This window comes from Apodemus sylvaticus, chromosome 19, assembly GCF_947179515.1.
Source record: "Apodemus sylvaticus chromosome 19, mApoSyl1.1, whole genome shotgun sequence".
NCBI classification, from domain to species: Eukaryota; Metazoa; Chordata; class Mammalia; order Rodentia; family Muridae; genus Apodemus; species Apodemus sylvaticus.
Window position 1 is genome coordinate 24,982,674 of NC_067490.1, and position 12,181 is coordinate 24,994,854.

The window sequence follows — 12,181 nt, forward strand, 5'->3', positions numbered from 1 at the left end:
ATGTTAACAGAGACCACTCGTGATCCCGGGGGCTGAGAACCCAACAGGGCACAGAATGTTCCCTGCTTGTGCCTGACTCCCGTGCGCGCCCAACTCTTCTTTGATGTGCGGCCCCCCCAACCCCCCGGATGAGCACGGTGGTGGTACCTGAGCTGAATGCTTGTCTGTCTGTTTAGACTGTTACCTGAAGAAGGGGAGAAGAAAAAAGCATAAGTATTCGGAATGCTGATTAAGCTTTTTGATGGGGAAAACTTTTTTTTTAGACTAACTAACATGCAAATGACAGATGGCAGAGCTTTTTGGAAAAAGAAAAAAAATAATAGCTACATAAAAAAGCCTGGGGGAGAGTCCGGTGGAGTTTCATCATGGGTACGAACAGTTGCTTTTTTTTTTTTTTTTCAACTTTCTTCTTTCTGGGTGTTGATGTAGATCTGTTTCTGTTTGTTCAGGAAACTGTGACGTGTGTTCTTGGGCAGGGTCTGAGGTTTTGGAACCTCTTTCTAAAAGGGACAGAGAGAGCATCCTGCTACATTTGCTAATCGAGAGGCTGAGTTGGGGCTGAGCTGGTCAGGATGCAACAGGTTCCCGTGGGCAGCAGGCTGGTCCTGGCTCTCGCCTTCATCCTGGTTTGGGGATCTTCAGTGCAAGGTAAGAGACCCCGGATCTTAACCTGTCTATTCTCTGCTATGATGAGATCTTACCAGCATCTGTGCAAGTAATTGTCTTCCTTTGAAGGTATAGGATGTCCTATTGTGGGAGGGGAGGTAAAGGAAGATTTGAAGTGCCTGAACTCCCTCCTGTGAATTTACTTGAGTTTGGTCTAAAAAAAATAATAATAATAAATTAAACTCTAAGGAAAGTAATGGCCTTAAAACATGTCAGGATGACTGAAAAGTATTCTTATTATTAGCTAAAGATGTGTGATTTATCCATTCAAGAAGTAAATGGAAAATTACCCAAGTGATCTACAGAGATGGTGGTATCATGGAATTTTCTAGAATAACTTCCCATCTCTGAGTTGTCTGCATGAATTCCATCTTTGCTTCATTTTGACATGAGGTCTCATGTAGCATGAGCTATGGTCTGCAACTTGCTATACAGCTGAAGAGGACCTGGAATTTCTGTTCCAGGTTCCTGTTCCTGTTGCCTCTACCTCCTAAGCGCTGGGATAACAGGTGTATGTCGCCATGCCTGGCTCCGACAGAACAGATTCGGGTGGCGTTGTTATTTTAACAGTGAGAGAGGCTTTTTTTTTTTAATTGGGGTAAATTTAGCTAATTTTTACTTTCTTCTTAAGCTTGGTTCTGACCAAACATTCAATTTTGGCTAGGCATGGCCAATGCTAACTCCAAAACAATATTTTAGAGACAGCCCAAGGAACGTTAGCATTTGCGCTCTCATTTGAAAACCTGTCCGTAAATTTGACTGTCTTTTACAGTCATGCTGACTCAACCTAAAACTTTTCCTAAGAAGATGGAAAGTTTGTAAAAGAAACAAACAACCACCACAAAAAAAAGTGCACTTTCTTCTTCTTGGTATTTAAGGGACTATGTCTAAATGAGGCAGAAGGTCGTGGCCTGATAAATAAGTTGTCGAGTTTATAGCTGAAAAACATACGTTCCCTCAAATGGTAGAGGAAACGTTGAGTCACAGTAACATACGTGTCCTGGGGTTTCTTCGAAGTGACTCCGAGCTATAGTGTTCTTCCGGTTGAAATGACATCTCACAGGTTACCTCAGAAATTCCTTACACAGTGGAAGTTTATAAACTTATTTTTACCGGGTTATGCTAACGAAGGAAAACAGGAAGTGACCTTGCTAAGGCTTGCTTCCATTTCTGTAGCGTTGAGATATCAGCGCCTACACCCAGGGCCTCAAGCTTGCCCGGGTCTCTGCCACCCAGCTAGATCCCCACTTCTCCCTTTGACTCAGAGTTCACATTTACTCGGATCTTTCAGGGGAAACCCTTTGGCTTGATGTAATGAGTCCCCAGTAACCACATGCTCTGGCAAGATGGACAGCCGTGAATTCCGCATTTGTGACACCCCGGGGTGACCAGTTGTCCCTGGGTGCATCTCTGTCAGAGAAGTGTATGTAAGCCTTTACAGTTGCAAAAGTTCCCAGAAACGTCCAACTAGACTTGCTTGTCTATTTCATCACAAGCAAGAAATTAGGAAGAGTCAGACTGGGTGACTTATACGGCACTCAAGAGGCAGAGGCAGGAGGAACTCTGAGTTTAAGGGCTACATAGTGAGACCCTATCTCAAAAAAAAAAAAAAAAAGCATGGGGAGAGGGAGGGGAAGGGAGTGTGGGTGTGAGCTGAGCTGTCTTTTATGCCATGGTTGATTTAGTTCTTGGTTGGAAACGGAAGCAAAGAAAGAAAACAATGAATGAACCAAAAATCTAGGGTGTTTCCAAGGGGTCTCTTGGCTCGACACCTCATGCTCATCTCTGAACCTGAATGTGGGTCCTTGGCCATGGGTTAGTGATATAAGCTGCAACAGCGATGACCCGGTGTGTCCTACCGCTGTGCTGTGCCAGGTGTGATTTGATAGCATTCTGTCTCTGTCAAGTCACTTAGCCCAGGCTAGCCTTGAACTCATTTAAAAAAATATTTACATATGAGTGTTCTTTGTGCATATATATGGTGCATGTCAAGAGAGGGCTTCAGATCCCATTACAGATGGTTGTGAGCCACCATGTGGGTGCTGGGAATTGAGCTCAGGACCTCTGGGAGAGCAGTCAGTGCCCAGCCCCTTGAATTCATTATGAGCTGAGGGTGGCCTTGAACTTCTGATTCTCCTTCCTAAGTGATAGAATTGCGTACGTGTGCTACCATGCCCACTCTGTGGAGTGCTGGGAACCAGACTCAGGTTTTGGTGCAGGCTAGACCATTTACCAACTCAACCTCGGCCCCACCTCTCCCTTTATCTTTACAAAAGTGTTTAAGGATCTGCACGTCTGTAGCTTTCCTGTTTGAGTGATTGGATGCTCCAGGATTTCAGCCCGGGATCTTAGGGTACTGCGTTTGTTTTCTGAGATTAGCATAATAAAACACCATAGACCAGGTATTAAACAACAGAAATGTAGCCGGGTAATGGTAATGCATGCCTTTAATCCCAGAAGAGTCTGGAGGATCTCTGAGTTTGAGGCCAGCCTGAGCTACAGAGCTAGTTCCAGGAAAACTAAGGCTACACACTAAGAAACCCTGTCAAAAAACCAACCAACCAACCAACCAAGCAGGAATTTAGTTTCCACATGCACATAGTACCAGAGTTTAAAACCCAATCCAAGATGTCTGGGCCCCAAGTGTCGGCCTGGCTCCATTCTGACACCTTTCTCTTTATCATCTCTGGTGCCTGTGTCTTCACACAGCCCCCCTCCCTTCCCCATTACCCTCTCCTTTGAAGGACACCAGACCTGTCAGACAAAGGCCACCCTAATAAGCTCATCCGGACTTCATTGTCGTCAACCATGTTTCCAGTGCTGTCACATTGGAGGCACTTGTGGGTTAGGAGTTCATGTGGAAGAAAAATCTTTCTTATGTATACAGAATTCCCGTAGCATACTTATTTCTACAAATCCAGCTAAAACCACCAAGTGAAATGGTATGGGAACCTGTCTGATGCACGTGGGTGATAACAGGGATGCCTGATCTACTGAACAGAGGCTCCAGGGAACTATCAACGAGGCCAACGGCTCTGACATAGAGTTAACTTTTTATTTGTTTATCTTTCTTCATGCCCGTAAGACGCTTAGGAGGTAGAGGCCCCCAAGGTGAGAGGGTCAGGAGTTGAAGGCCATCCGCAGCCGAATAGTGAGCCCTGGGCTATCTGAGACCCTGTCTCAAACAAAGCAACATGCTCACAAAGAGACAAGACGAAAAATGCATGAGCAGGTGTGATCAAGGAGCCGAGGCTAGCCCCACCCCCTCACAGGAGCAATTACCAGGTCCACGCGTGAGCACAGCTGTTGGTAAAGTGATTTTGTAATCACTGCCCAATAACGATCCTCACACTGGCCCTGAGGAGGAATCATGACAAAACTGACTGGAACTGACAACCACTGTCTCACAGCAGCCCCTTGCTAAATATGGGTGAGGTTTGCCCAAGCCCTGTTAGAGTGAGCTAGTAAGTCGTTCAGATTCAAGGTCAGAAATAAGTTTCTAGACTACTTGAGGAGAATTCAACTTCTTTATTATTATTATTATTATTATTATTATTATTATTATGATGATGATGATGATGTTATATGCAAGGGGATTTTGCCTGTATATATGTCTGTGCACGAGGTGCATGCCTGGTGCCCGGGGAGGCCAGAAGAGGTTGTCCTAAGAGTCCTAAGAACTGGAGTTACAGATAGTTGTGAGCTGCCAAGTAAGTGCTGGGGCTTGAACCCAGGTCCTTTGCAAGAGAAGCCAGTGCGCTTAACCACAGAGCCCTGTCTCCAGCCTGTTTTTTTATTTAAAACAAACAAACAAACAAACATGTTTTGCTTGTTTTTTTTTCCTCACTGAAGCCTTTGCCATGTTTCCTGTAGAGGTGAGGGCAAACTGAAAGTAAATTTGGAGCTTTTTATAGCCGCCTGTCCAACCGCGCCTCAGAGGAGGAAGCTTGCCCGGCCTGTGGCACTGATAGGCCAGTGGGAAGTAACTCCCCAATATAGATAATAGCAGTTGCCTGAACGCTACCTTTTTTTTTCTTTTCTTTTTTTTTTTTTTTTGATTTGTTTTTTTTCCGAGACAGGGTTTCTCTGTGTAGCCCTGGCTGTCCTGAAACTCACTCTGTAGACCAGGCTGGCCTCGAACTCAGAAATCTGCCTGCCTCTGCCTCCCAGAGTACTGGGATTACAGGCATGCGCCACCACTGCCTGGCTCATTTTTTTTTAAATACTTCTTTATTTTATGTACGTGAGTACACTATCGCTGTCTTCAGACACCCCAGAAGAGAGCATCGGATCCCATTACAGATGGTTGTGAGCCACCATGTGGTTGCTGGGAATTGAACTCAAGACCTCTGGTAGAGCAGTCAGCACTCTTAACCACTGAGCCATCTCTCCAGTTCCCTTTTTTTTTTTTTTTTTTAATGAATCAGATTAGTCTCTTGGGGAGGGCATTTTTAACTTCCCCCTTTGACAGTTTCTGCTTAAATTTTTCTGCATCCATAGCAAGATTCCCAGGGAGGCCAGAAGAATAGGAAATTATTAAATTTCGATGTGGTGGGAGGTGTGGAAGGCAGACTATTGAGATACCAGGCCTGTCTGAGAGAGCTGCTCTGCTTGTTCCCCATGAGGCAGAGCTAATGAGTGTGTGCAGAGGGTATGGGATGCGGGGCACATAACTTTAGGTCCAGCATTTGGGGCGCAGAGGCAAGTAGATCTTTATGGTTTTTGAAACCAGCCTGGTCTACATAGTGAGTTCCAGGTTAGCCAAAGCTATATAGAGAGGGTATGGAGAGAGAGAAGAGGGAGGGAAGGAGAGAGAGAGAGAGAGAGAAGAAGAAGAAGAAGAAGAAGAAGAAGAAGAAGAAGAAGAAGAAGAAGAAGAAGAAGAAGAAAAGGAAGAAGAAAGAAGAAAGGAGAGGGGAGGGGAGAGGAAGGGAAAGAGGGAGAGAGAGAGGAAAGAGAAAGGAGAGAAGAGAGGAGAGGAGAAAGAGGAGAGGGAGAGGAGAAAGAGAAAGGAGGGAGGAGAGAGATGAGAGAGGGGGAGAGAGAGGGAGAGAGGGAGAAAGGAGAGAGAGATGAAGTTGGGTGGGGAAGAAGCTGAGGAGAAACATGATCAAAATACATAGTATGAAAAAGAGTTAAGAAAAAAATTTTTAAAAAATGTCTGGCAAGGCAGTCCAGTGAGTAAAGACCAAATGGCCACCTAGTCTGATGACCTGATTTTGATCCCTGGGACGTGGACACACACACACATTAGTATAATAAAACCAAACCAAACTAATTAGTGGGAATCATTAGAGATTTGTAGTGTTTCAAGCAAGATAAAGTCCAGATACTCTCAGAGCTCCAAGGGCCAGACCTTCGGTCCCTTCACAACCTTCCCACGCCCAAGAACAGCTATGTCTGGAATTTGTTATCTATAACTGTGTTCTTTATTTTAATGAATCTTTAATTTCATTAGCGTAAAAATGGGGTGGGTTTCAGAATGGAACGTCTCCTCCTTTTGATTTCTTTCTTTTTTATTATTTGTTGCCTTATGAGCATGTGTGTGTGTGTGTGTGTGTGTGTGTGTGTGTGTGTGTGTGCATGTTTGGGTAAGCACACTGGGAGGCCACATGACAACTTCAGTGACATCCTCAGGAACTCCATCTCCTTTGAGATAGGTCTCTCATTCGCCTGGAGCTCACCAATTAGGTTAGACAGGCTGGCCAGAGAGTCCCTGGGCTCTCCCTGTTCCCACCTACCCATTGCTGGGTTTAGAAGTGGATACAAAGCCAGACAGTGGTGGCGCACGCCTGTAATCCCAGCACTCTGGGAGGCAGAGGCAGGCGGATTTCTGAGTTCAAGGCTAGCCTGGTCTACATAGAGAAACCCTGTCTCGACAAAAAACAAAAACCAAACAAAAAAAGTGGATACAACCAGACCTCCTGTCTGTAGGTTCTTGGATAAAAGTCAAGTGCTTGTGCTTGCGAAGCAAGTCCTTTAGTAATGGCATCCAGTCCTTTTCTTTATTTGTGTGTTTGTTTCTTGAGACAAAACCATAGCATGTACCTCTGGCTAATTTTGAACCTGCTGGCCACATCTTCCCAATCTTCTCAAGTGCTGGGATTTATTGGCTTTAATTTTTTATTATTTTTATTTGCTTTTTTTTTTTTAAAGATTTACTTATTTTATGTATTGTGAATACACTGTCTCTGTCTTCAGACACCCCAGAAGAGAGGACATTAGATCCCATTACAGATGGTTGCGAGCCACCATGTGGTTACTGGGAATAAACTCAGGACCTCTGGAAGAACAGTCAGTCCTCTTAACCACTGAGCCATCTCTCCAGCCCTGTTTTTTGTTTTTGTTTTTTTTCACGACAGGGTTTCTCTGTGTAGCCCTGGCTGTCCTGGAACTCAGTCTGTAGACCAGGCTGGCCTCAAACTCAGAGCTCTACCTGCCTCTGCCTCCCAAGTGCTGGGATTAGGCACAGTTAGTTCACTCTTCAGCTCACACGGCTGGGTTTTTTGGTTTTTAGTATAGTCACAGATTGTGAAACCATTATCATAGGCTTTGAGAAAAACTTTCCCACCTCCCAAATATGTTGAGTTCTGGGGGAATCATTCTATTTCAGAAATACATTTGCTTAATCTGCCAGAGTAACAGTTTTTGTTTCCTTTTCACTACTGGGAAGATGTGGTCATTGACTGGGGTGCCCCCTTTTTTCCTGGGCTGGAGGTGCCGCTCAGTGGTAGTGCCCTTGTAGAGGATGCCTGAGGCCCTGGGTTTGGTCTTGACCCTGAAGGGGAAATAAAAACAGTTAGCTTTTCAGTAGAACTTTCCATCCAAGCGCACATTTTTCTGAGAGCATCGGCCCTTTGCAGAGGGCAGTGCTCTAATCTGTGCAGTAGTCAGCAGCCTCATGTGACTACAGGGCACTTAAAATATTGAGCCAGCTGGTGCCTCACACCTTTAATCCCAACACTTGAGAGGCAGAGGCAGGCAGATTTCTGTCAGGGTTCCACAGAGAAACCCTGTTTTGAGAAAGAAAAATCAAAAACAACAAACAACAAACAAAGAAATACACTGAGTCTAGATTGACATGTGAGTTCAAAATACGCACAATTTGGAAGAGTTGGTTTAAAACAGTATAAAATACCTCACTTGTAACTTCAATGTTGATTATGTATTAAATGGTGATGTTTTAATATGTTCAAGCACAATGTACTTAATTTTTTTAACTTAAAAAAATATGGCTGCTGCCAGACAGTGGTGGTGCACGACTTTAATCCCAGCACTTGGGAGGCAGAGGCAGGCAGATCTCTGAGTTCGAGGCCAACCTGGTCTACAGAGTGACTTCCAGGACAGCCAGGGCTACACAGAGAAACCCTGTCGTGAAAACAAACAAACAAACAAAAAACAACCAAAAAAATGGCTGCTAAAGAAAAAAAGAAGCAAAAAGGAAACACGCTACTGCAGAAACATTCAACCTAGATGGAGTGACTTTATGATTTTATTGGACAGAGCTGCTCTTGACAGCTGAGGTGGGAACATATCGCCCTCTGCTGGACAACAGGCCGGTTTACCCCCACTCTGTCCGATCCCCAATACAAGAGACTCAAAAGTCAAAGCTAGATGCCTCAGAAAAAAGATCAAGAGGGGGGAAAAGCTTCAAAATGAATTGATCATGGGCTGTGGGCAAAGTCTTGTGTTGACTGGCTTTCATCCCGCTTCAATCAAGAGCTCCTTACCATAGCCCGAGAACCAGAGCAGCCTTCAGAGGTGACCAGGTCCCCTCCAAGGAGGTCATTTACTCTCAGGAAAGGATTAGTGTTGCCATCCTCATCCTCATTGGCGAGACCAGCATTGGAGAGCGATGACCATGGTGCTATATTCCAAGAACATAGATTTCTCTTTTTTTAAAAAATATGATTTCATCTTTTTTTTTTTTTTTAAATTAAATGTGTATGGTGCTTTAGCCTGTGCGTGTCTGCAGAGGCCACAGAGGAAAGAAATCAGATCCCCTGTGACTGCAGTTAGTGTGAATCCTGGGACCCGAACCTGGATCCTCTGCGGGTACAGTGCAGACTCTTAACCACTGAGTCATCTCACCAGCCCCATATTGGAGTCTTCTTTTGGTTTGGTTTGGTTTGGTTTTTCGAGACAGGGTTTCTCTGTGTAGCCCTGGCTGTCCTGGAGCTCACTATGTAGACCAGGCTGGCTTTGAACTCAGAAATCCACCTGTTTCTGCCTCCCAAGTGCTGGAATTAAAGTTGTGTGCTACCACTGCTCAGCAGGAGTCTTTTAAAAAGAAAAAAAGAAGATTTTATTTTATGCATATAAGCACATGGTAGCTGTCTTCAGACACACCAGAAGAGGGCATCAGATCCCATTACAGATGGTTGTGAGCCTCCATGTGGTTGCTGGGATTTGAACTCAGGACCTCTGGAAGAGCAATCAGTGCTCTTAACCACTGAGCCATCTCTCCAGCCCTACCATACTGGAGTCTTTTAAATGTTTTTATCTCAGAGGAATGTCATTTATTACAGCAATTTAGAAAACACATTTAAAAACCTACCAGGTTCTATTATCGTGGTCCTTTGGTGTGTTTTCTCCCACTTTCTGCAATGTTGGTCAATGTTGTTGAAACCAAGGGGTGCGCACAGTGGCAGCCCGCTTCCCTGATCTCTCTCATTCATATTTAAGTACTTCACGTTTTAAGATACGGGCTGCAGAGATGGCTCATTGGTTAAAGTTGTTCTTTGCTCTGGCAGAGGGGGCACGTGCACTCATACAATTTTCAAAACTTAATTGGAGATTCTGTAGCTGGAACACAGGGGCTAGCACATGCTAAGCACATGTTCTACCACTGAGCTATCCCTCTAGCAAACTCATTTGTAAATATTGATTTCCCTAGGCTGCACCTGTTTTCTTCTGGTCCACATCCTGTGACGAGGGGCCAGGGCCACTTTGGTGATTCTCTGAATTGTTTCCTTCTCTGACATCCTGGGCTGCCCACTGCTTTCTTCCCTCCTTTGCAAGAATTCTGTGCACACGCCTCCTCACTGGGTGACTCCGAGTTACACGTCTCTGAGTAAAAACTCGTCCTTGGGTAGGAAGAAGAAGAGACACTTGAAGGCGGTGCGGTGTTTCTCACCCGAAGCCTCAACCTCATTAAAGTGTGCCTCGAAGCATGTATTTCCTGGCATTTCGTGGTGGCATGCACCTGCAATCCAAGCATTTGAGGCAAAGGAGGCGGAGGCTGTAAGAGCTCCGTAGGTTGCATGCCATCCTGGTTTTCTGAACAGTTTCAGGCCAGCGATGGTTACAGCGTGAGATACTGTCTAAAAATACAAAACAGACCACCAACAACAAAAAAAATCCTGACCTGTGTCTGTCTCGAGGCTTGTGCCTAGGACTTCTGAGCACAAAGAAAGAGAGCAAGCTTTGAATCACACCTCATTCTTAAGAATGGTGTAAGGGTGGCAGTGATGTACGCAGTTAATCCCAGTATTCAGCAGGCAAGAAGCAGGAGGGAACTGAGTTCGAAGCCAGCCTGGTCTACAGAGCAAATTCCAGGACAGCCAGGGCTACCCAGAGAAACCCCATCTCAAATAAACAAACAAAATCAGTGAGGGAAAGATGCTAAGCCTGAAGATCTGAGTTAACCCCTGAAACCTCTGTGGTAGAAGAAAGAAACCCCCCTCTACATACACACAAATCAATCAATAAAATGTAGGTTTAATTTTTTTCAGTTGTCATAGGGTAATAATTTGTCTCTGCCCTATTACTAGGGATAGAATCTTGTACATGTCACCTAAGTTCTCTACCACAGGGTCTCCCACACTAGCTCAGGCAAGCTCCGATGGGCCTTGAACTTGGGACCTTCCTACCTCAACCTTCAGAGTAGCTGGGATTGCAGGCCTGTGCTGCCAAGATTGGTTTCTTCAACCTGTCTGAACCATCCACAGATTCATCTCCAAGCAGGGTGTGCGGGTGCAGGGGTGGCACCCTTGTACTTGGGAAAAGGAGGAGGCTCTCTTCCCTATTCGAGGTTAACCTGGGCTACATAGCAAACCCTATCTCATAACAGCAATGAGGAAAGCGTGGGATCTGAGCTGTCTCTATAAAAAGAAGGCCGGCTTTTGGGCTTAGGTACAGATTTCAATCCTGACTCCTCCACTGAACCTCTGGGTAATGTGGAGATAAAGACATAAACATGGTAATGCTTCTGAGCATGGAAGTGTACGCTTGTGATACCAGCACTGTCAATACCAAGGCAGGAGGATCAAGAACTTTAAGACTGTGGTGGCACAGGCCTTTAAACCCAGCACTTGGGAGGCAGATCTCTGAGTTTGAGGTCAGCCTTGTTTATAGAGTGAGTTCCAGGACTGCTGGGGCTACATAGTAAGACCCTGTCTCAAAAGAGAAAGAGAAAAAAAAATTAAGATCTAGGAGGGCCTAGACTATGGCACAAGTCTGTGTACAAAAAAAAAAAAAAGTTAATAAATTAGTTACTACAATGCCTAGCATTATTTTAAGGTCTTCATATGAGTCTTCTTATTTAATTTTTTCTTTTTCTTTTTCTTATTTAATTCTCGTGACAAACTTAGGATACCACTGGTCTTCAGTTTACAGTACAAATCCAAAGGTCAAGGTCCCAGAACTGGTGGGGAGACAGAGCTGCACCTCCTCTCTCAGCCGCTCACTCCCAAAGTTATTCTGTTAAAACACTTTCCTTTTTATTCTTGTGTTTCTTTTATTTCTGGTATGTGTGGGGGCGGGGTGTGTGCCTGTATTTAGTGTGGTGTGCAAATGTGTGAGTGTGCATGCACCCACGTGCGCGCGTGTGTGCACACAGGTGTATGCATCCCTGAGTGTATGCGCGTGTGCCTAAATCAGAGGACAATTTGTGGGACAACTTGTTAATTCTCTCTTCCCATCATGTGGATCCCGGGGATTGAACTCAGATTTTACGGCTCAGCAGCAAACACCGTCACTGGCCCTATTGTGCGCGTGAGCCAGTTCCTATTGTGAAGTACCCTGAGAGTGACAGTGTCCGCCACAAGCATTGTCGGACATAAATCCTGCGACCTTCTGCCAAATTTAGAATCTGTGTCTCGTTAGAGGCAGAGGGTAACCGGTTCTGACGGAGCTGAGTGAGAGATACTTACCACCCACGCGGGTTCCTTGTTCCGACAGGTTATCCTGCTCGGGGAGCCCGGTACCAGTGGGTCCGCTGCAAACCCGATGGCTTTTTTGCAAACTGCATGGAGGAGAAGGGACCACGGTTCAACCTAATAGTAGATGAATCCAACAACATCGGCCCTCCGATGACCGATCCTGTTTTGTAAGTAGGCTTTCGCTCGGTCTCACAGGAGCACCCGAGTGCTTCATTTCAGGTTCTTGCTGTGGTGAGACCTGCTTCACAGAAAGCAAAACTGGGTCACGTGTGTTTAAGCATGAGATGTGCCAATGTACGTGGGCTCACCCATGTTTTATAAAGGTTTCTTGTGGGTGGCAGCGATAAACGTTG

The 12,181-nt window shown here is 45.2% G+C and overlaps 1 protein-coding gene across 1 annotated transcript in view; it reads left to right on the forward strand.

Annotated features, from left to right (window-relative positions):
- The first annotated feature begins 495 nt into the window (after positions 1-495).
- Srgn (serglycin) overlaps positions 496-12,181 on the forward strand; it is a 15,342-nt gene continuing 3,656 nt past the window's right edge. The window contains exons 1-2 of the mRNA XM_052163845.1: positions 496-648; positions 11,848-11,995. Of these exons, the coding sequence (XP_052019805.1) occupies positions 573-648; positions 11,848-11,995 (224 nt within the window). The 5' untranslated portion in view covers positions 496-572. The remainder of the gene's footprint in view (positions 649-11,847; positions 11,996-12,181) is intronic.